This window comes from Dermochelys coriacea, chromosome 7 (genome assembly GCF_009764565.3).
Source record: "Dermochelys coriacea isolate rDerCor1 chromosome 7, rDerCor1.pri.v4, whole genome shotgun sequence".
Classification (NCBI taxonomy): Eukaryota; Metazoa; Chordata; order Testudines; family Dermochelyidae; genus Dermochelys; species Dermochelys coriacea.
Window position 1 is genome coordinate 123,235,934 of NC_050074.1, and position 24,743 is coordinate 123,260,676.

At 52.6% G+C, this 24,743-nt stretch overlaps 1 protein-coding gene across 2 annotated transcripts in view; it reads right to left on the reverse strand.

The window, feature by feature from the left end:
- Positions 1-752: 752 nt before the first annotated feature.
- Positions 753-24,743, reverse strand: part of TRIM8 (tripartite motif containing 8) — a 52,150-nt gene continuing 28,159 nt past the window's right edge. Inside the window, exons 2-6 of one of the 2 annotated variants that reach the window (XM_043518714.1) lie at positions 9,477-9,575; positions 7,549-7,782; positions 6,128-6,159; positions 4,837-4,952; positions 753-2,223 (exon numbers count right to left, since the gene is read on the reverse strand). In XM_043518714.1, the coding sequence (XP_043374649.1) occupies positions 1,616-2,223; positions 4,837-4,952; positions 6,128-6,159; positions 7,549-7,782; positions 9,477-9,575 (1,089 nt within the window). In that variant the 3' untranslated portion in view covers positions 753-1,615. The remainder of the gene's footprint in view (positions 2,224-4,836; positions 4,953-6,127; positions 6,160-7,548; positions 7,783-9,476; positions 9,576-24,743) is intronic. The other variant, XM_038409143.2, reaches the window with a different exon arrangement.

The following is a 24,743-nucleotide window of genomic DNA, read 5'->3' on the forward strand; positions in this document are numbered from 1 at the left end:
TAATTACACTTTAAGTCACTGGGTAGAACCAGGATGAGGGCCCAGTTCTGCATGCACTTATTACCTGGAGTAGCCCTTATGACCAGGTGTAGCCCCACTGAAGTCAAAGCAGTGAAGCCTTCACTGCTGTGCCAGGTGTAATCACGTATTCCTCCCAAAGTGAATGTGAAACCTAGCAGATCAGAACAAGGGAAGGCACCCGTTCAGCACCCAGATGAAGTCAAATCAACAGGACTTAAGCACACGTTCAAGTGTTCTGCTGAATTAGGAGCAAAAGGCCAACACAAGGGGGCTGAATCGCCGCTCCCTCCAGCGCAAATGAGGAGTGACTCCGCTCCAGTCAATGGATTTACACCACGGAAAAACTGGAGTAAGATGGGAGGAGAATCAGGTAAACCGTGCAAGGCAACGGAGAAGCAGGCCAACCGCAACGACCCAAGGCACTGAGTGCCGCAGAATCGGGCCCGACACAAGACCAGAATTGGGCCCCTTGCTTTTAAAAGGGCTTCTCTAGATGTACCTCAGCGTGAATGGCCCAAAGCCTGCGTGTGTTTGACCAACATTTGCTGTGTTCCCCCAACCCAGGCACTGCTCATCAGATCATTTCCAACACCTGAATTAGAGAGACAAACCCACCAAACCAGAGAATAGCCTATTTCTAAAATGAGGTCACAGCCTTCTTTTGGAGCAGAGACGGGTCCTTGTTCCCTGGGGGAGCGCGGGGGAGGCAGAAGGGGCAGCAGAGCAAGGCATTTGCACTAAGTGATCACATTTATTTGAATATTTTTTTTGTGTTCTAAAATTGGTTACAGAATAAATACCTGTGCCTTATAGCAGGAAGTCCACTTTTTTTTTTTTTTTATACAAAGTGCTTGTTACAGGAAGTTGCATCAGCGATACACGGGAAGGGGCGTGTGCAACTTGGCGACGCTTCCTCCCCGGAAACTAAAACAGAATTTTTTTTTATTTATTCTTTTTTTTTTAAGTTTCTTTTCCCTTTTTTTTGTTTGTGTTTGTTTGTGCATTAAATCTCCTGCCATTGTGTATTTACAAATCTCCGAAAGAAGGGAAAAAAAAAATGCCAGGATGCATAAGTGGCCTTTCCACCCACACACACACACACACACACACACACAAAAGATAAGCCTTGTTTTAAAAAAAACAAACCCAAAAATCTACAAGTATCGTTTCTTACTGAATCAATGATATAATTTTTTTTTTTTTAAAGGGAAGGAAAAAATAAAAATTAACCAAACCAAAAAGAACCCACAGACACTGAAACAGAAAAGGAGCCACCGTCCCTCTAAGTTTTCCAAACCAGAAAGTAGCAAGTATGTCTGAAATTCGAAACCAGATGTCTGATTGAAAAAACTCATTCATTTCTTCTCGTTAATTTCATCCTCATCTTTTTCCAGGGAGGGGAGCAATTTTGAAAAATTAAATTAAAAACCAGTATTAAAAAAAAAAAAAAAAAAGCGAGATGAGAGAAAAGAGCCTCCCACATTCCGAAGAGGTGGGAAGGAAGAAAACTGGGTGCGACTTAAAAAGAAAGCAAGAAAACTGGATTTTTATCTCCGAATGTGTAATTAACAACACTCTGTGGGGAGTCTGATGGTTAACTGGTGACGTAGTGTTTGGTGGAAGGTTGGCCGTAAACTCTATAGAAATCCTGGCGCCCGTGCTGCTGGGATGCGTCAATCCATTCCCTCACGGCAAGTCCGGGAAGCGACTGAGGTACAGCTGGAGCAGGGGGGAGCGGGTGGGAGTACTCCTGCGAAGAGACTGTCCAGGGGAAGTGACCCGACCTGGGGTACGGCTGGTGCCCGCTGTGATTGGACACCGAGGAACAGTAACAGTTATCCACTGAACAGACCAGGATCTTGCGCCCGCCGTACTGGGATAGCACAGACTGCTGAGAGGACGTGCTATTGGGATAGTGAGACGGGTTGAAGACCGAACCAGAGTGGACTGGCTGCGGGCCACTGGGCAGTCCAACAATGTGCTGCGTGGAGCTACAAGGCACCATGGGTTGTGCGGATTGGCCCTCGCCAGCGGAAGCCCCCTGGCTCATATACTGGCTAGCCACAGTCCCAGACGATGGCTCTAGAAAGCTGCCTTCGGGGAAGGCCGCGGAGTGCTTGCGTTTCTCCGCTCCGGAGTTGCTGACGCTGCACGGGTACATGGGGATGCTCTGTAGGAATGGGACCGGGGTGCTGAATGGACCTGGATGGGGAGAGAGAAAAGACAAACGGCCAGATCAGAAACCACTGCTGGAATTCAGGAGCCAGAGGGAAAAACGAACAATGGCTCAGAGAAACAACAAGACCATAGGCGCCAACTCCGTGGCTGGGGCCACCCGCCGAGCAGCTCCTCCCCCTCCCCCACAGCACCTCCCGCCCACCACCAATCAGCTGTTTAGCAGCAGGCAGGAGGTACTGAGGAGGAGGGGGACAAGTGGGGGTGAGAGGAGGCAGGGAGGGGCTGTAGCTGTGGGGAAGGGGGCAGGAAGAGGCAGAGGGTGAGTGAGGGCTTGGGAAAAGGGGCGGAGTGGGGGCAGGGCCTCGGGGCGGAGCACCCCACTGGGGACAGCTAAAAGTTGGCATCAGTTCCACCCCGCTCTCCCAGCATTCGCTTCTCCCTGGAGACTCCAGCCCTGCCCGAGGCGTCACTGCCATGTTCCAGAGACGGTGGGCCCTGGAACCGGCCCCCCAAATCACCGCACTCGTCCCGAGGGAGGGAGCTGGAACCCGCGCCCTTGGCAACCATCCGAAGAGAAGAGATGGAATATGCCCTGTGCACCGAGGCGATTGCCCACATGGAAGGAAGCAGGAAGGAGGGGCTGGAAGCTGGTTTCAGAGCTGCAATTACAGGGCCATGGTCCAGTTCCAGCCCTCCCGAAGCCCGTTCCCAGCCCAGGAGCTGCACTGATGTCAGCCAGCGTACAAGGTGAACCCCGGCTGGGTCTCTTGGAAATGCGGGGCTCTGTACACCAGCCAAACATGACCTCACCCTCCTTGCCGAGTAGCCGCTGGCTAGGGACGCTCTGCATTAGTAGTGCAGCCCCAGGCCATGAGTTCAGGAGGCCCTGCCTGGAGGCGATACTAGCCACCACGGGCTGTTAATTACCCTGGGAACTAGAGGGAGCCATGAGGTTTGTCTGTGTCCAGCAGCCTCAATACAGAATCCCGTCTACATCCATTAGAGAGGACTTCTGCCTCCTCTTTAACTAAAAGGGTGCAATAGCAGAAATCCAGAGTAACACCATTGATTCCAGAGTCATTTACAGAAGAATAGGACTCCGATTTCTGCCTTGTAACAGGGAATCCAGTTCTAGGAACCCACGCAGACCTCCAGGCCTCTTGCTAACAGAGAGGCAGAGTTATGTCTGCGGACTCACGCTGGCAGATGGCCCCTATTATCTCCAACCCAGGGGTATGAAAAGAGACAGAGGGAACTCAGGGCAGGGATAAAGGGGTCCTGCAGGGACAAACTCTTAAGGACAGCCAGTTGAGGTTTCTTCTGTTATTTAAGTTAATGCTAAAGGCAAATGGCAGGAAGGTGCCCAGATACCATGGTGATGGGAACCAGAGATAGACAGAGGCAAATTTGGCCCAGATCCTGTATGTGTTCTGTGATTGGAACAGGGTGGGAAAGTCCCCTGCCTGCATAGCTGTTTTCTGTCACTATTTTGGGAGAGCCGGGATAGTAATTAAAAAGACTAGCATCTATTTAAAAGAATTCACTCCAGTCCCCTTTTGTACTGGCTGCCGAGCAGCCTTCAAGAGACGCTGCATTTTACTGGCATGAATGTTTGCGGAAAGAAACCTGAAATGCACAGCGGTTGCGCATGGGCACCTGGCACTGAGTTGTGCCGCCTTTTTTGATTTCTAAACTTGCTTGGCCGTCAGGGAGCGCCAGGGGAAACTGGTACAGCCAGCAGCTGTGCACACCATTTCATCATCACTGCCCTATCCTCCATCTTCCCACATGCCTTCCCGGCAGACCCTGTTCATTGTCCTCCTTGCTGGGTTAACTCTACGTTAGCCTGGAAGATCCTTGGGCCGGGTGAAGCCCCAGACGCGCCCATGGCACTGTATATACACAACAAACGACACCATCACCAATGGAAATGGCATGTAGGGAGGCACAATGCAGTATTCCAAGCGGGCCAGAGCACCGGCGCCATCACCTGTCCTGGGAAAAGGGCCCAGGGATCCCTAATGATTGCTTAAGTCAGAACTCGCTCATCCCGGTGAGTCAGATCATAGTCACAGGACAACCTGTGCTGGGAGCTAGTTCCGCTCGTTGCCTGGTGGCTGCAGCAGACCCAGGGAAGGGCAGCAGAGCGGCAGGGGATGTTTCCTGATGGGTCTGCCATCCTTGCAGACGCACACAAAATACAGAGGGCTGTTTCCTGCATGTAAACCTCCTTCACGCACAAGGGGCCGGACCCTGATCATGCTCACACTGGCATCGATCCTGAGCAAAGCCACTGGAGTTCCTGTGGCTTTACTGCAGCGACACAGAGATCACAAAGGGGTTCTGGGCTGATTTAAACCTTCATGCAATTAACGCACAAGCATAGGCGCATTCAATCCCTAGCGCATTTTTAGCCTGTGGAGCTGCCCTGTTTCCTTCGGTAACCCTGGAGATGCTGAGCGATGGTTTGTCAGCACCACGTTGCAAAGAGCGGATCAACTCCAGCCCTGGGCTAACTCTGCTGACCAGAGAAATGACACAGGGGCGGGGCGGGGGAAGAGATCCGGCTGCCTCTCTCCCCGGATCTCAGCACCACATGCCGCACGACAAGGCCCATGGATCAGAGGGACGTCTCACCTTCCAGCAGCTTCCTCAGCTGCTTCTCCTTCTTGGCGATCTCGTTCAGGAAGAGCTTGGAGTTGAGGTGGCCGATCTTGGGAGGCGGCAGGCTGCCACCCGTGCAGTTCTGAGTCCTTTACCAACCAGCAAGGAGAGTGAAAGGGCTCATTAAAAGCGTCAAGCTTCCCCTCCTCTCCCCTCATCCCCCCACGCTCTGCCCGGCTCTCATCTCTCCCCAAGCCTTTCCCAGCAGCTGACAGCTGCCGAACATCTGCCGGGCAGCCTCATCTGTAATTAGCTCAGCTTCAGCCAGGGACGGAAGGGCCTTTACATCAGCCAGTCCCTCTTCTGGGGCTTTGGCCAGCCTAGTTTTAAAAGGCCCCCGTGGTGTGACTCCCGCATCCCTCGCGAGCGCTATTTCCCTTAGGAGACACCCCCGTAGCCTGACATGACATAGGCAGGAAGCCGCTCCTGATATCCAGCCTGCGTTTCCTTTCCATTCAGCCCGTTAGCCCCAGTTAGATCCCAGGGTACCATCTGACATGGCCCCCCTCCCTTCTGGGGGTCTTATGCCCTGTGATCACGGCCCCCCTACTCCCAGCAATGTTAATCCCTCCTCCCAAATCAGTCTGTGGCTCTCCTCGGAGCTCCCATTCGGTGGTAAGCAAATGCATCTGTTCGGGCCCTTCCTAGGCCTGGCCAGGTCACATCTAGGGCGTATTCTTCCTCGGGGTGCCCTGCGTGCGTCTCTGCGGCCAGCAAGTAGGCAAGGACCATGCTGGAGAGACCAAGAGGCACACACTGCAGGGGTGGTGACCGCAAGTCCTAACAGTGCTGGTAGCTAGGCTCAGGGATGGATCCACTGAGCTAACAGTGGTGGCACTCAGTCCCTTCTCATGAAGGCTCGCTCTTCTGGGAGAGCATGTGACTTTTCTCCCCACCTTCCTCCCACCCCAGATAACGGCTCCGGATCATACAACCACCACCACCACCACCACGCTTTCTACTTCTAGTAGCTCTAGAAGATCTCAAAGCACTCTACACATGACAATGACTCAAACCTCCCAAACCCCTGTGAGGTAAATTCTTAGCTCCATTTTGCAGATGGGGGAAACTGAGGCCCAAGGCTGGAAAGTGACTTGCCCAACGTCACTCAGTGAGTGTGTGGCAGAGATGGGGCTAGAACCAAGGTCGAGCGATGCCTAGCCCTGTGTCTAAGCCACACTCTGTAGCCATGCAACACAGCCGACAGAGCTTCCGATCCCACCCTTGCTTGAGAACATGAGTTGCCAGGAGACTGGCTTCTTACCTGTCCATTAAGATTTTCACGGACTTGGTATTCTATGAGGGAAAGGAGAAACCCTGGTCAGTGACTGCCGTGTATCGTTTCAGCTGTGTCCCGATGCACCTCTCCCAGGACCTGCAGCCCCCCCACTCACTCCAGGCCTGGCTCTCTCCTGAGCAGAGATCATGCCAAATAGCCGCAGGGGGCATGAGATGCGGTAAGTCACCCGCCAGGAGCTGGGACGGGACACAGTCACCTGGCACTGGTGTTACAGTTCAGGAGGAGGATCACCAGGGATGAACGACTAACGCAGCACTGCCCGGTCGTGCCCACCCCCAGCTAGCTTCACCGCCACTCCCCAAAACAGCAGCCTTCGGATTCATCTCTGGGAAGGGATCTGGGGCCCTGGCCTTTCCCACTGGCTCCCGCACTCCCCTCTATCAGGGTGTAAATTCCTGCTCATCCACTGGATTCAGCCAGAGATTTTCCCAGCTTCCTTTAAAGCCTCCTTACGAAGGAAGCCAGCACAGGCTGGAGGCTCATGAGGAGCTCAGGCATTGATCGTCTGCCTTAAGGGCGGAGCAGAGCTGTCTGGGGCCTGCAAGCAGGAGATTACCACCAAAGGAGGGTGAGGAGAGGGGAGACACTGGCCCAGCCGCTCCCCCACCCCAGCTTCAAGGCCGGGAATGGCCCCTTAATCAGTCGGAATCCCCCCGGGGAGTGAGGTGAGGTAGAGGGGTCAAGCCGGTTCGTGCACAGGCTCAATCAGAGTTTAAGTGGAAGGCCCTAAAACCCACCCAGGCTCAGAAGGGTGGGAGATCCTGAGGGTCCCCTTTTCTGTTTAGCGATGATCCACAAGGCCTCCCCCCACCCCTAGCTCTGCTATGCGACTTGGGTTTTGTTCCTGGCCCATCTTTTATCCACTCCCTCCCACGGGCCGTGACGGGGCAGGGCCAACCGCTGCCAGCCTACCCCAGGAGAAACCAGCTAATCCATAGCAAGGACCGAAGAGCATCCCGGCTTACAGCCAAACAGGCATGTAGGTTGGAAAAGTTACTCCGGCCATCAGGAGACTGGGGCCAAATTTAGACTCTTAGGAGGAGCAGATCCTGCCTTGTCCCCTGCTCAGGAGCCCCCTCCCTTAAGGCGCTCCACCTACTCTTCCAGGCTGGGAGATGGGGGTATCGATGGCATGGGGAGAGCTGACCTGGGGAAGGGGTGTGGGAATCATGAGGTTACTCTGTTCCCAGCCCATCACTAAACCTGAGTCTCTTTGTTCTGGGGTCACGATGGGGGTGTATGGTCAGGCCAGAGACCCTGACAAAACAGTTGCTGCCCCAAGATGTCCCCCATCCCTCCCCTACTGTTAGAATCTGGCCACCAGCCCCGTTATCCCATGGGCTCCCCCTCTGCCTTCCCATGGCCAGCTGGGCCCCTCCCGGCACCTTCATGAAGTTGATGTCCTCGGTCTTGTCGAACATGACCTGGACGGAGCTGAGCAGCTTCTTGGCCTCCTGCATGCGCTCGTTGAGGTGCAGCACCTGGGCCGCATTCTCATTGCAGAACTTGGCTTGGGCCTTTTCCAGAATCTCCATGGTCTTGCGCAGGTCCTCATCCAGGAGCTGGTGCATCTTCTCGTACTGCAGGCGCACCTCGTCCTTCAGCTGGCTCACCTTCTCCTGGGGGAGGGGGGAAGAGAGCGCCCAAGGTCAGCCCCCGCCCTGCCCGCTCGCTGCAGAGCCCTGCCTGCCGCCCTCACGGAGGGAGAAACGGGGACAGGGCCTGCTAGTGCTTTGCCGACGTCCCCGGCCTGCCCCTCCCCACCCCGTCTCCTGGCGGACCAGCCCTTCGGCTTTGCCTCTGCCCATGGACCAAGATATTCAGGGCTGTGGAGGTATTTACAGGAGGGAACAGCTTGGCCCTGTGGGTCAGGACGCCTGGGTTCCATTCCTGGCTCGGGGGGTTGGCAGGGTGAGCTGAGGAGTGATCACAATGGATTAATCAGTGTCACCGACCCAGGCCTAGCTCCTAACAACCTAGGGAACAGCCTTCCCCTGCCCTCCACCCCTCCATCCAGACACCAACGCAACCTACAGCCACAGGCCTCCGCCATGCCTGGGAAGGCCCGTGATGGGTGGCGGAGCAGTTCCAGGGCCACCTGCCAGCTGGACCATCGCTGGCAGTGCAGCTGAGTAGCCTGGGAACCGCAGAGGTCCCAGGGTGGCTGTGGAGGCTCAAGGCCTCTGCTGGGATAGCGAGTTCCCTCCAGATCCAAGCAGATCACCTGGGATCTATGGGGGCTCAACTCCGCCCCAGAGCAACCAACTCCACCAGCATGGGGAGCTGTCTCCAGGGCCCGTTCAGCCCTTAGTTCCTCAGCCGAGCCTGCCCACGGAGGGGCCAGATCCCACCGTGCTCATGAGCTTGAGACCCCCTGTCAGTTTCACCGGAGCCGGTGAGCTAGAGCTGAAAGGCTCTACGCGCCCCCTGCTCTGCCTGGGCCCCCCGGGGGGTGACCTGCCATGCGGTGGGGCCATAAAGAGGAGGGGGATGGACCCTACAGATTTTCCCCTATGAAAAATATTAATCTCTATCTCCGAAGTCTCCCCTTTCCTGTGGATTTCAGCACTCCCCTCTGACGTCCCTATATAAGGGTCTCGCACCTCTGGGTCCCATGCCCTGCCCCGAGGAGACACTGGCATCCTGCTTGGCTTGAAGTGTATTAAGACGGTTCCCTCCCCCACTCACTCAACACCCCCCCCATACACACACTCCTTCCTCTTCCATGGCCTGGGGGAGAGCAGTGAAAACCCCCTATATCCTGAGGGAGCTGGGGGCAGGCAGAGGGGCTGCGTGGACCAGCAATGAATAGCTCTTGTACCAAGAGACTTTCCCCCACTTCCCCAACCAGGGCTGCTTGCCTAGCACCTTAGTAATGAGGCAGAGAGAGACAAACCCAGCCCCCCAGCACCTGAGCAGGGTGCCCCTCCTCCCCTGAGAGGGTAGCCCCACATCAGCCCCTTTTCCCCACACCCTCGCTTTGCCCCGGCTTCACTTGGGGGTCCATTCTGGGCACTGACTCCCCTTCCCTCCCCCAATATCCTAATGAATCCGGATGGCCATCAGCTCTGGGAGACCTCCCACCAGCATCGGGCCCCTTCTGGATCCTCACAGCAATGGCAGCTCTGGGCTGACTGCCCTGGCCCCGAGCAGAGAGTTAACTCCACGCCAGCTGGACCTCTGTCCTCCCTAAACCTGGCACCACGGAGCCGCAGCCGCCTCGAGGACGGCGGGCGATGCCCGGGCAGCCCCTGGCGCGCGAGACCCTGCCTTGTTCGAAGGGCACGGCCACGAGGGAGGGAAAAGCACCAGCTACCTCGACTAGCCGCTTGTCCGACTCCAGCTTGTAGAGCTGCTCCTCGATGTCCTGCTCCCTCTCCTCCAGGCGGTCCTGCTGCTTCATCAGCATCTTCTGCAACGGAACAGGTGGAAAGCGAGCGTTAGTCACCGGGGCGAGCCATGGGGGCATGTGAGGGAAGACAGATGCAAGCGGGATCAGCGTTACACAGCATCAATGGGGCAGCTGATTCAGGGGTATGAAATTCCCCAGAGCCGCCTGATCTACAAGGCCCCATCCTAAGCAACCCTCCCCATCTAGCAGGCGGCATCCATCCCTGATTCGCGGCCTCTCTGTAGTGACAGTCTCTGCCGAGTTGGCTTTTTGGGGGTAGCAACGACCAGGGGAGGGTCTTACAGAGCAAGAGAGACGTCCCCGCCTCCTCCCTCATGGGAGACTTTATATTGGTTCTTTCTTGGAGGCTTTCGTGAGCCGATCAGAAAACTCCTCTATATTGAAAGCCTGTTTGTGCCTGGAAACCACCTTGGAATAGCCGTCCCGAAGGTTGGGTTTGAAAGGTCCGCGTTCCCTCTCCACACAGAGGGCCTGGCCACTGTGGGGTCTGACCCGTTTCTGTTTAAGACCCTGCGTTTCGGCTCCCTGCTACGAGTGACACTGCACAGTCCTGTCACAGGAACAATGGCCATCCCAATTACCCAACGAGCAGATACTGACTGGGTTTGGTGGGACAGATGCTCTGGCACCCCCACAGGAGCAGATCTGGGGTTCTGGCTGGCCTGGAGGAAACAGCACACCTCTATAAACTGAGGGAGGCGCTGCTGACTGCACTCACAGCCGCCTCCACTGAATACGCAAAGATATCTATCCACTGTCCCTTCCAGGCCTTTGGAGAAACAGAGCTGTGCTGTATTCCCGGGGTCTCCCATACAAGTCCCCTTTCCCACTTAGCCACTTCCTATAGGACCACCAGGTCTGGCTGCGAACAAGAGTCGACACAATCGGAAGGGGCTACCAAGAATAACAGCCTATACAAGACAAATGAAGAAAAAAAGTGCATCTCGTCTGCTCCCCATTCGTTCTCCTCCCTCTGTCCCTTGTAGCCCCACTTCCCCATTATCCAGGGACAAGGTTTTTGTCTAAGCAGCCAAGTTAGAATCCAGGGAATAGTAATACTGGCAATAAATTTTACAGGCTGGCTGAGCATGTTGGAACCCTCTCTAGTGGCTGCGAAGGATAAAAGCCTACTATCACCAGCAGCTGACTGAGTTACTCCTTTAGCTGTAGAGGTAGAAGCTGATACATAGGTACAGAAGTTTGCAAGTTCAATCCCCACTCATGACTCCCGGTACAGAATGTTACATATATGCTGATCTTACTACTACTCAGTTACACTTCTAGAGGCCTTTCCCTACATGGGAGGATCCCAAAGTGCCGTGTAAAAGAAAGGTTACTCTCATTTGCTACACAAGGAACCGAGGCAAAGGGATATGTCCAAGGTCCCAAAGCAAGTCAGTGGAAGAGCTGGGAACAAGTGCCAAATCTCTTGACCTCCAGTCCAAATCCCTATATCCCCCGATATAGATTAGAGGTGATGATAGAAGGAAATATTTATAGTATAGCCTCGCTGATCAGAGTGAAATGTGCAGTGTACTGGAACAAAGCAGTATCCCTTTTAATAGTTTGTGAGCCCTCTAGAGACGCTCACTGTGTTCTATGCTGTAGACGCTGCCAGAAACCAGTCAGAACAGCCGGGTGTCTGCCCTTGGCCTCGCATGTTCATGTATATTTAGTAAACATGGTTATTTGGGACCTAACTGTGCCCCGGTGGTTCCTTCACATTGTTTCTGTGCTGTAAAGAGTGAAAGCCACAACAAGATGGGTGATAGGAAGGTAATGCAGATAAACAGGGTTTCAGATGAGGGACCTTCATCCCGAAAGATGGGAGAAGGTGGCCTCATTTCTGATACACGTGGGTTTTTTTTGGATAATAAAGATTCAGCTAAACCAAGCTTGCGAAATCCTACTCCTGCCACATGAAGGTTTTTTTGGCTGGGGGAGTGAAATATCATGATACGTTTTCCAGGCTGATCACTGTCAAGGTGGAATCCGTGGCTGGGCTGGTACGTTTTCGTGTTGGGTTTCAGCTACTCTGACGAGAAAGGAAGCTCTGGCAGGTTCCTCCCCGACGGCAGCGCCCTTGGAGAGAAGGTCCGTCCTCGAGAATTTAGGGATGAGAGAGGAAAGAACATTTTAAAAGCTGCCCTGCAAGCAACTTCTATTTTCTAACAGGGGGAATCTTGTTCTGGGAAGAGGACCATGTATTTTCCAGCCTCAGCCAGATGGAAGAGACACACACGCACCCGCCCTAAAAGAAAGAATAAATCAGAAATCCAAAAATGGCTACAACCATATGAGTCATCTGCTAAACAGCTTGGCTCGGAGGCCTGGCATTCCCGCCAGAAGGCAAGCGATGAGCCACTGGTACAGGATCAGCGCCGGGCAACTCCAGGCGCTACGTCAGGGGCGCCCTGCCCATAACACACATGCAGAAGAATTCTCAGACATTTGCCCTTAATTCTTCCTGCATTAATCCCTTCAGGAAAAGCCACTGCACTCCTAACTGTTAATGACCGAGGCAGAAGGGAGGGGCAGCTGGGAAACGGACCGGTTGGAAGAGAAACACGGCAGAGCAACGGGGACACGGAGGGAAATGGCAGCAAAGACCAATTTTGAGGGGATTATTGCTAATATAAACCAGCACTTGGGGATTTATAATCAAGTAATTAATTCCTGGTCTAAGCAGGGGGAGGGAGCGTGGGAGAGAGGCGGAGGATGGAGCTGCCACGATTAATTGCATTGCAGGGAGAGGTTGAAGCCTTCAACTTAATTCGTAAGCAAGAATTTGGAGCCTCCTCGATTCGGTGTTTTTCTCAAGGTCTGGGGCACCTGCAGCCTCGTTAACACTTGGATAAGTCAAAGCACTAGTAGAGAAGTAGACCCCATCTTGAGTTTCTTCACCTCCAGCCTCGCTCCCTTAATGAGACACTGACAGGTCAAACTGGCTCTGAATCTAGGCTTTGGATCAAACCAACAGCCCCCAGTGGGTCCGTATGCAGCCCCCACTCTGCTCTCCTGGGTGGGGTGGAGCATGAGGACTTGAGGGGGAAACTGACTCTCAGCACTAGTGAGCCTGACTAGATGTGCAATGAACAGGAAGGGTGCATGTGTGTGTGTGAGGAACAGCAGAAGCACCCTTAAAAAGTGTGTGTGTGGGGGGTTCCCAAGCTGTGGCCCTGCCCCCTGCGCCATGCCCCCACTTCATCACCCCTTCTCCCTGAGCCCCTGCTCCCCATTCCCCTCAGGCCCCACCCTGCCCCTTCTTCCCCAGCCACCCCTTCCCCCGAGGCCCTGCCCCCATCTCTTTCCCCCAAGACTCCCCCTGCTTGTTCCTCTCCACCCCCTCCCCCAGCACTTGCTCTTATGGCTATGTCCTTCCAATTTTAAAAGTGGGGAGACCATGGCTCCCTAGTTCCCCCCCCCCATTCTGGTGCCCCTGGTGTATGTGTCTTTAGGTGGTTGTAAGAAGCTGGTGTTGGGGGTTGTGGGTGTGTACAGCATTATTATTTATATTGCAGTAGCACTGACTGGCCACCAGGGAGATCAGGGCCCTGCTGTGTTAGGCGCTGTACAAATGCAGAGAGCCCCCTGGCCCTGAAGAACTCACCATCTCAACAGACAAGGCCACGTGGGAAGGGAAGCAGAGGTACAGGGAGGGGACGTGACCGGCCCATGGTCACACGTGTCAGTGGTGAAGCTGGGTCCCACCCAGTAGAGGGAAGTGATGAGTGGGGCAGTGAAGCCCAGTGGGTATCGGCATCTCTCACTCACAGCAGTAGACAGGCATTGACAAGCTGATTTCCCCAGTCCCATGCTAAGCAATGTTTGTCGCAGACATAAGCCAACTACCTTCATCAAATGCAAGATCTGTCCAAAGGACCCTGCTGATTTTTGTGGGTCACTTCTTCCCGGATGACTGGCTCCTGGTTCTCCTCAATCAACATTCAGGGAACCAGCCCAAGAGCTGGCCCCCTCTGCATCTGCTCACAAGGTTACCTCACTGCTTGACAAAGATTTCTCTGCCTTTGGGATACCCTTGGGAAGTCAGATCTAACCATGAATCACCACTGTCCAGGCCAGGAGTTGACAAACTTTGCCATGTCCCCAGCTTCCCCTCAGAGGAAAAATCACTTCTCAGGGGCCTCCCAGAAAGCCGAGCGCTTCATGAAACCTCTATAAAAAGCCACTCCAGCCTCTGCAGCAGAAAGGCAGCCATGGAAACAGGGGCGACGCAAGCTTCTCTGGAACGCTAAAGAACCCCCAGGACAGTCTCCGGCACAGCTCCTGCTTGCATGCCCGTTCCGATCCCCGGCCTCAGGCTGCACACCGCGTAACCTGGGCCATTCCCATGGCCACACAACGGCGCAGCAGCCTGATCAAAGCCTTTCGTGAGGCCACCATGACAGCCTGCCGGAGCAAGGAAGGAAGTGGACGGCCCCATTCAATTCTCCTACAGTGGCCCATGTAACGGACATTCTGTAACCAGACATGCTGCAAAGAACGCAGACGTGACACCCGGCCTCCAGTCACACAGCAGGAGGAAGATGTTGAGGGGGACATCTCTCCACAACCAGAGCCCCTAACACTGACGACTCCTGAGAGTCCAGAACCCTGTAGATCTCCGGGGTGACTGATCAATGCGCCGTGGTCATCGACTGCGCGAGGATTTAAAAAAAAAAAGAAAAAGAAAAAGAAAAAATCCTATTAAATTTCAATGTAGTGGGTGAAATCCTGGCTCCATGGAACTCAATGGGAGCTTTGCTACTGGTGTCAATACATCTACGTTCCTAGCAAGGAGTAGTTAAACCAGAGTTCAGTCATCTGACCGCTGGGGAGCTTAAATGTGGGAGGAGTGCAGCGCCATCAGCAATCCATTCCAGCAAGGCCCACCCAGACCTTGTGCAGTAGAGGTTGGGTTTTTCACGCTGCAGGCTACTGACCCATGAAGCTACAGGGCCTGTCCCTGCTCAGCCGCCGCAATGCAGAATCCCCTTTGCATTCACCACTCCTGAGCCTTGGCTCTTCTCCCATACTCCAGCTCCACCAGAAGCCCCCCCTCACATCCTGCAGCAGGCCCCCTGGAGCCCATGGGAAAAGTTCCCACTGACCTCAACGGGACTCTACATCCCCACGTGAGAATGGGGCCCGAAGCAGGTCCACCGGCTCACAGCTGTTAGCGCTGCACAGCAATGCAAAAGATCTGGGTTCGATTCTCGGCCCAAGCCTCTGGAGAGGCCAGATCAATACCCTAAGCACTTAGGGCCTTTCCTGTCCATGTGGCAACTCTTAACTATTTAACCCCTATCTATCTATACATCCTTTCAACTCTTCCGCGCAATGCTGCCAACTCTCGTGATTCCATTACAAGCCCCACAATACGTGGTGTTTCATCTAAAGCCCCAGCTCTTGGAATCCTGTGATTACATGAGAATCACTGTTTGCTTGCTTGAAGTTCCCAGGCCTCATTGGTGCAGAGAAACGTTGGAAAATGTGCCATGAGTACAATCTAAAGACTCAGACGACCAATAAAAGAACCTGACATTTATGACGGTTTGATACAGCTCACGATTCAGAAGCCAATCTCTGATTTTGGGGGTCCTGACTCATGATTTTTGAATGCTTGAGGGTACAATGGGATAAGAGGTATTTGCACCCACAGCAACAAGTTCCAATAATAAAAAATATAGACAAAAACCACCCCTTGCTGTATTGATGAGAGCAATTTCCTCTCTCTGTAATATGGACTGAGTTCTTTAGGTATTTTGAAAAAGAAAATATATCCCTTCCCTCTCCCCCTGACTTCCTGCCAAACAGGTATTTCTGAATTTGGGAACTACCCCCTCCTCCCAGCTCAGCAGGGTTCACCACTTAAAGGGTTATCCCCCCCCAAGATTTGCAGCAAAGTCTCACAGTTCATGCAGGACTTTCCTGTTGGGATAACCTGAGCCCCTTCGCATCTGTTTGATGTCTGGCTATCTATTTTCATTTCCCAGAGTCTAAGAAACCTTATGCCCTTTCTCTGAGAAATGGGACAGTGCAGCCATTTGCCGGGATGGCAGCTGATCAATTTATTCCATTTAAAAAACAAAAACAAAGAAACCACCCCTCATCTGTAAAAAGCAATAAATCCCCCACAATTTACACTGCTCCACAACGTGAATTTTGAGGAACAAAATGTACAAAAGATAAAATGAAGATTAATAATTTCCTTTTTATTTCAGCGTAAAGAGGTGGGTTTTTTGTTTCGTTTTGTTGTGTTTTAAATTTAAGCCTTCCCCTGTGGTGTTGTGAACCTAAGTACACCCACATGAAGCTAGTAGCCTATGAAAACCAAAAGTGAAACTGACCATAAACACTGAGAGAAAATGACTGGTCCAGTTTCACCGCTCCAGCCAAGTGAAACGCAAAAAGAGAATCAACCGCATCAATGGTGAAAAGTAGATCTGTTTGTTTAGACTCTTTGAGGCTTAGTAATTCACAGTGCTGTCAGTAACACAGGGAAGGATTCTTATTTTATATGCAAATTTTGACAGCGTCTTATTAATAAATAAGATTACTAGCCACAGAAATCCCCACAAGTAAGGAGATGCTGCCCCAGCACTTAACACAGTCTCTTTTATAGTCCAACGTGGCAAGGGTTGAATCCTGCACAGTGCTGGAGGAGTTGGGTGCTGAGCACATAGGAAGAAGGGCGCTCACCACCTTGCAGGGCTGGCCCCCACTGCGTTGAATCTATTGTTCGCTCCATGCATAGTTACCACAGCAGTAACTGGTTCCTTAGCAGCCAACGATACATTGGCTCACAGGCGGAAAGCGGAAGCTGTTCCAGCATCAGAGCACAATGGATTTCTGAATGGAGGGAAATACTGTTTTACTTCCTCAGAGTAGCCTGCCAGTGGGGATCCCAAATTAATCGGAGCCTGGGGTGAGTGGACATACTACAGCCCCCAGCAACATAGCACTCCCCACCTGCCTGTTCTATTAGCATAACAGATCATTCCCCCTCCCCCAAAGTAGCTGTATAGCTAGCTTTGCTCCAACTGTGACAAGGGAAGGATTGGATCATATTCTGCAAGTATATGAAGGCCACAAACACCAAGCTGTTATTAAAGGTAACCGGAGGAAAGAAAATCCAGGTTAATTATCAGAGGATCTAGTTGGTCCGGGCTGGGTGAACACCTAGGAATGTTTATTTGGGTTAGTGGTGTGGAGGTCCCCTGCGATCATGAACAGGAGTGAAATTTTGTTCACGGGAAGAGAGAGAATCGCAAATGCTTATTCAAACCGATACATGCATAATTGACCTGGCAGCACAAGGATCCTAAGCTCCCAGGTGGAGCTCCACTGACAGAAACCGATCGCCGGGTTGTTCAGACCAACAGATACACTGGTAAGAATCGAGGCCTGGGAGCGGGGAATTGGTGAGCAGGAAGGAGAGGCTGCACTCGCTGAGAAAACGGCTAACTCTAATTGCAGGGGACAAGCGTGGAGGAGGCTCAGCACTTCCTGAAAACCAGGCTCCTTTCGGGGCACGTCTATACTGAGATGAAAAACACCCCACAGTAGCGAGGCTCAGCACCTGGGCCAACTGACGGGGGCTCGCGTCACAGGGCTAAACATAGCCTTGTTGACATTCCCGCTCAGGCTGGAGCCCGGGCCTCGAGACCCACCCATCCCTTGCCAGGTTTCAGAGCCCAAACGTCTACACTGCTACTTTAGTGCCACAGCATGAGCCTCGCAATCCCCAGTCAGTGACCAATCTGAGACTCGCTTTCACGGGTTTTTTGCAGCATAGATGTACCCTGTGATGTCTCAAATTGGGCACCCCAAAAACAGAGGGACCTTAAAGCACTAATCTGTTTTGAAAATTTCGGCTAGGCTGTCTCTTTCTCTCATCTATACATGTCTAGAGCACAGTGGGCGCATAGGAGCTGGAATCTTCCTAAGGTGCCGAGGGGAGTTAGATGCGCAAATCTCACTGAACGGCAATAGGATTTGCCTATAAAAATTCCAGCCGTCATTACGCACACCCCCACCCCCACACACATATATACGCAATTATTGCTTGTATTACAGTAGCATCTAATCACGGATCAAGGCCACATGGTGCTGGGCACAATACATGCCCACAGACCTGGGGGGAGGTGATTTTGGTACTAGGGACTAAAACTTCATAGAAATTATATATTTTAAGCTTCTAGAGAGAAGGAAAAAAACAAACAAACCAGTTGTACTAGGTAGAGAGAGCAAGGCAGGGCTGTTATCTGCATTTGATAGATGGGAGCTGAGGGCCAGACACACTCAAATGACTCATCCATAGTAACTGAACCAGGGTCTTCCATGTTCTAGGTGAATGCCCTAACCACTAGACTATTCTCTCTGCAGCTAGCAGCTCGTACACAGTGTTTCTGCCAAATCCATTCGATAGCGATCCTGCGACTGTCCTACTTTCAAGTGTTGAACAGTGCTGAGCCCTGGTCAGCACTTAGCAGATAATAATCGATACCCTTGGCAGCACCCCCCAGCCCTGCCTGGAAGCCGCCATCGCTAACCCAAGATGGCGGCCCAGCCTGGGGTAGTTTGATGTCTGAGCTGTACCCACGGCAGAAGCTGAAAACTACATGCTCAAATCCCGCTCTCAAGGAAGTCAATGGCCAAGCTCCTATGGAGTTCTACTGGAGTGGGTCACACCCCAGGCCGTCCTTGGAAAGCTGCTTTTTCCTGCTCTCCAGATCACAGAAGTGAGACTTCCCGAGCACGCCCTTCCCCTTTAAAACAAAGGGGATCAGCCTCCTATCAGCGAGCCCTTTCGTGCTTTTGCAGCTACCCAGATTAAATTAAACTTGCACGTTAATCTGCCACACGATCCACCCCAGTGAAGCACCCTTCCCCCGCAGCTCATCTAATGGCAAGAACCAAAAAGCTTTGTCTAGCTGAGGTTCTTCCATAGCACCTCTTGCTGGGATCTCTGCATCGCATCAGACGCGAACCGGTGACCATCAGTGAGAAGGGGGTCCTGTCCATTTCCAAGGAAGGCTTGGTTAAGTCCTTACTAACAAACCCCAACGATCACTAAAGCAGCACTTTAAACCTCTACATTTCGCTTCACACTGGTTCTGCCCTTTGTTGACACTTTTGCTCCTTCATTGAGCTTGGGGCAGTGCACAATCAGAGGAGCCCCTGTTTCTTTTTGGCTCTAGTGAGTTTTGCTCGCTAGTTCTCATGCTGTGGCAGAAGTCTGGGCTGCAAATGCCACAAGGTAATTTGAAATCCCCCCCCACACACGCAAAAGCTTTGGCTAGCAGAGTTCGTGTGCTGTGACCGCTGCTTGCCACACTGATCAGAATCATTTTGCTGTCCTCTTGTGCCTCACCCTGTCTGTTGGTTATTTGTCTCTCCTCTTGTAACTTACGAGGACCATTCTTTTGTTAGATGTGCAGAGTGTCTAGCACCATGGAGGCCTCAATCGCAGACTGGGGTCTCATAATGTAAGCAATAAATAACATGCTTTCACTGAACCACGAATAAAATTTATATTCTGATCAGAGTTTATTACAATATTTGTTTTAAATACCCGAAACCTTTAAAATAAATAAATAAATAAAAATCTTTGCCACCTGACACTGTCCCTTTAAACACAACTGGCTAGCTAGTCCAGTTGTCTCACTGTATAGAAGGCAAGTGCTGTAGGGCTTTGATCTCGCTCTCTTCTTGCTCTGGCTCTCCCCTTGCAGCCAAATTACAGTGCTGAGCACCGGAGTGAATAAGGTCATTGTTTGCAACAACCGGAAAGACAGAGCTGAGGGAACAACACAGGGCCAGAGGGAGGTGGGGGCGGGGGGGGGGCAGAAGGAGGAAGATGCAGCAAGAGCAAAGAGGTCACAATCAGAGCAAGGGCTCCAGATACCTTAAATCGGCCAGAAGTAAAACAGTATCCAGGCCCCACACCGAGACCTGAGTCCGGCACAGCAGTCCTGTGGGAAAGCTGATACTGGCTGCCCCAGTGTCCCCGCATAGCAGTGGGGTTAAGTCACCAGCACTGAATTTTAGAACACAATGAACTAGAGACACACAGCAGGCGCGCACACACACACACACACACACACACACGCCCCTCTCAGGCTGCATCCAACACCAGACTCCTCCCTCTATGGTTGCTGCTTTTCAGCCCGCGCCACAAAAAAAGTGCATTTCCTAAGAGAAACGCATTCGTAACTATGGCAACCCCTTCCCATCCAGTGGAGGGCTACAGTGCCCCAGCATGTAAACAAGCAATCGACTTTATATGGAGATCACTCAGCCACCACTAAAATGCAGCTATCTCTGGGGTGGAGCACAATGGCTGTTTAACAGCACGCGCGCAATTTAAGACAGGAAGTAACAAACACTATATCCATTTGAAACGACAGAAGGAATTTTAGGGGGGCCGCAAGTAAACACCAGGGTTGGAATTTGGCCAGGACACTGGGGTGAACACCCCACCTACTGCAGAAACTTTAAATGACAAAGAGTATTTAGGGTCCCTGATACAGAAGACAGGACTTCCTGCAGCAGAGAAGCCCTTAGTCCTGTGCTGGGAAATTGCTCCAGTACTGTGGGGGATCAGTGACCCCGAAACCCCTTCATGCCTCTCATTCAAATCCTATGCAAGCCCAGCCCCACACAGTTCATCAGATGCAATGCGCTCACAGTCCGAGGTGATGTCTCTGTACAAACAGCCTAATGGAGAGAAGGAGCATTGTGTTGCCTTTAACACAGAGAAATCAGCACGCAGAACTTCACAGCCTCAGAGCCAGGAAGCAGCTAACTCCTTGGGCAAACCTTGCGACCCCACCTGTCCCCATCTGAAACAATCCCAGCCTCTGAAGGGGTGAAACACGCTAAGCTCCGGATGAGTGCCTACAACTGATGCAAACAGAGAGGCGCTGGCCCTTTAATTATCTCTCCAACCCCCAGGAGACTGACTGTAGGCCGATCCATTTACATAGACAGGAAGGAAATGTTTTCTGGGTTTCATCTTACACAAATTTACAGTAACCAGCAGTCAACAGAGGAGGTCTTAGGCATGCTGAATGCCTCTCCTCCCCACCAGCTAGCTAAACACATATATCATCTATTTTCAGGTCTGGCCAGTCTCTCGCTACTTTCGGGTGGATCCAGATCTCAGGCCAAGTTCCACCAACGCTACCGGGAGAGGGGGGCCTGCAACACCCGCAAGGGCTGAATGTCCCCCTAGGAGGGAGACAATGCAAAAATGGGTCTTGAAAACTGACCTGCCCCGGCTCAGCTACACCGCAAGATCACTCTTGCAGTTGGATTTCAAAGAGGCCCATCTTGTTTTGCAAACCATTACGGATGCATCAAAACCACACTGCTTGCACTGATCTGTTCTTCCCGTCAAGTCCAGCCTTTTATAAGGAAAATCAGGTGCAATTTTAGGGAACCCTGTGGCCTGTGATATGCAGGAATTCAGACTCCACAATCACAGTGGTTACCTTCTGGCCTTGCAGTCCATTCAGTTGCATTTCGGCTTTTGACGCTTGCAAGTTTAATGATTTGACAAGGCACCTCCCTGTTTTCTGGTCAGCCTTGTAACAAATCCAGGAAACACTTCAGGGAGGTCACTGGGCTGAATACAGCTGGGACACATGGAACTTCACACTCCCCGCAGGGACAGAACTCAGATCCCCCTGCTCCAGAACGACAGGCCTTGCCCACTTGAACTAAAGGAACATCTCCCCTGGCATTGAGCTCTATAGGGCCCATGACACACGGAGGAGCCATTTGGTTTAAGGTCCTTGAACAGAATACGTTATGTGATCGCAAAACTATTTCTAAGTGGAATTTGAACATGATTCCCCAATGGTTATGCCATGTTGGCATAGCTGTGTTGGTCCCAGGATATTACAGAGACAAGGTGGGGGGGGGGAAATATTTTTTTACTGGAGCATCTTCTGTTGGTGAGAGAGACAACCTTTTGAACTTCCACAGAGCTCTTCTTCAGGTCTGAAATGTGTGTTAACTACTTACGCTAAACAATCTGGTATTTAGCTGTGGCACTTAGTATGGTCCCCAGCCCTGAAGAAGAGGTCTATGGAAGTTCAAAAGCTTCTCTCTCTCACCAACAAAAGTTGGTCCAATAAAAGATATTTCTTCACCCACCTTGTCTCCCCAAATTGTCGCAGCTTTTAGTGACTTCTATGTTTGCACGGAGCCCTGCAGATCTGCCACAATTACAAAAAAAAAAAGAAAAAGATGGATATCTGGGCACTGAAATTCCACAGTTAGCTCCAATTCCTTTGAAATCTGCATGTTGAGTGGTGAAGTCGTGACCAAATGCCTCCCTGGGGCAGCACCCGTCACCTTTCCAAATAACCACCTTTGGTTGGCCTCAACGGAGGATCTCAAAGCACTGGACAAACATTTAATCAACCATCATAACACCCCTGTGAACTGGAGCCCCTTTCTACCTGTGGGAAACTAATGCATGGAGAGCGGAAGTGACTTGTTCAAAATTCACACAGCAAGTGAGGAAGAGAACCCAGGAGTCCAGCCACATCCCTTCTTCCCCCCAACCCCCAGTAAGATGCAACAATATGCTATTGCTTGTATATTTCGGTCTGCTTCCAGTCCTTCCTTGGAGTCAGGACTCACAACCACAGCGGGACATGGATCAAGGTCAGCTCTTGGCCCCAGAATACCCCATGGCTGTGATGGATGTCATGAGATGCTACCTGGACAACACACCTGGGGTCAAGCTCTGCCTTCACTCGCATCTGTCCGCACTGGGGCCTGGATACCGAGTGCAATTTCAATGCTCCCTGCTGGGACACATGGAAGGAGCCCAGTGAGAGGATGTTGGGTGGGAGAGGGCTGAGAGCCGTTTACTGTCACCGCCTGCTGTTGAAATACCGCATGGCTCTGGGCAGAAGAATCTGAATTTGTGTTGCAGCAGCAGTGACCACATGTCCTTAATGGTACGTCCACTTTTCCCCCATCCCATCAGATTACCATCTGCAGGCTGGGAGGGAAGAGGAGGGGGCCATGGATGCCCGCCCATTTTACCACTGGCTAGTTTTGGAGGAGAAAAGTGCATAATGTTCCCGGTTTCTTTATTTTGCCAACCAGGTGACCCTCCAGCCATACCCTGCAAAGAAGGCTCCACGCAGCAGCCCTGTGAGCGTGTCTCTCTCTCAAACTCCTTCCACCGCTCGGTACTTCTGGCTGCTCAGCGCCAGCACCCCTGTTCAGGAGACACTGCGGGCTAGCTCCCCATTCTCCTTGGGAGAGCTCGGTGGGGAAAAAAATTAGAGGGCACCACGAGGTCTGGATTGAAGTTCACCTGCAGAACTGGGGGTGAGGGGGACTTGCCCTGTACTGGCCTCCAACTCAGCTTGGTATGAAATAGCAGTCGCATGCCTGGGTTTCCTCTGGGGTTCGCCACTGCCAGCCCCGTTTCCAGTCATTGCTCCCCGCTGTTTCCACCCCCCTCCCCCCCACACACAACACTAAAGCAAAAGGCCCGGCCGCACCCAGTCAATCACACTCTGCTCCCCAGCACAGCTGACAGCGAGGGGGATAGTCACTGGTCACAGCTCCCAACATGCCGGAGAGCTCATCAGACTTTCTAATGAACTCCGGGGCAGCCTTCCCACCACACAGGGTCTGGATTCGCCAAGGGGGTGGGGAATTATTGCCCTGCTGGGGTCTGTGTACCACTCCAGCCCTACCCCCTACGAACCCAAACACACACAGGCAGAACATCCAGTGATCAGTGAGAAACTCCCACTCCCTCTGTCTAGATGCTGCCTACCCCTCCATGGACACCATGTGCAAAATGGCTCAGAACAGGGAATCCAAGGCAACAAAGGGCCCAGCAAACACTGCTCGGTCCCACCCATAAACAGGAAGCAATGAATGACAGTCAGAACAAGCAAGAGGAACTCCTTTTCCCCCAGCCTGGGAAAGCCAATTCGCAGAGGGTCAGGGAGTCAAATGCAGCGGCTGGATAATTTTATGGGCCATAATGTTCAAGTCACGCATGGCGAGATGGGGGTAATTAAATTTCATGCTTCAGGAGACTGAGGTCAGGAAGAAATTCCCCATGCCTCCGTGTGTGCACAGCGCCGTCCAATCATGGTGGCCTCCTTCTGAAGCATCACACACACTGTTCCCATGGTTGGGTTGGCCAAACGTGCCTATGGAAGATCTTCAGAGGTATTGAGGCTCCTAACTTCCACTGAAACCAATGGGAGTTAGGAGTCTAAATATCACTGGGCCTGCCTGCCTTCCTTGTGTTGCAGCTCCACCCATGTCACACCCCACAGCCACAGGAGTAGCCGCGCTGCAGCCTTCTCTCTCCCCTCTTACCCTGCCACTGCAATCGCAGAAAGAGACAAGCCACATTTCCCATGGGGTGGCCTGTGAGTGCCCTCTGCTGAACGCACTTCCTGGGCAATGGTACTGCCGGGGGGGGGGGCACCTGGCAAGAGTCCTGCCTGTTCCAATGGCCCTACAAATTGGCCCGTTTTCTTTAGAGAGACTTCCAGGCTGCCATGGGGAAAACGTCCCCTCTTGGAACGATGTGGGCCATGGACCTTTGCTGGGTCATCTGGTCCTCAGTGGCATTGTTGGGGGTCACCCCTCTGGAGCAGTTAGCGCCTGAGACGGGGAAGCCACAGTCAGCGGGTTCCAGGGGGAGACAATGGAAGTGATTGTGATTGCACAGCGAGGAGGACAATTTGATCCTTTCCCGGCTCTGCCCCCAGGCTGCCACCCCCTCATGGAGGCAAAGCCTTCCTCCAACCGCTGCAGATCAGTGCATGCTGTCAGGCCTGTCCTTAGCTGGCCAGGGTCCTTGGCAAGAGAAGGAGTTGGGGTGGGGGGGGTGGGGGAAGGTTTAAGAAAGATAAACAGGAGGGGAGAAAAGAAGAAGAGCAGAAAGCTCCTGGCAGGAGTGAATGCAGGAGCCCTCCCACACATCCAGCCCTTACCCCTCCTGCCCCCCGGTCCCCCTAGCCACAGGTAATGTAGGGACAGTGGGTTTATCCTGGTCACACTGGTGATCTCTCTGTTCCATCCAGCAGCTCCTTGCCTCAGTCCCAGCACGGATACCATGAGGCTGAGCACAGAGCCACAGGCAGGGCTCTGCAAAGGGGAATCAGA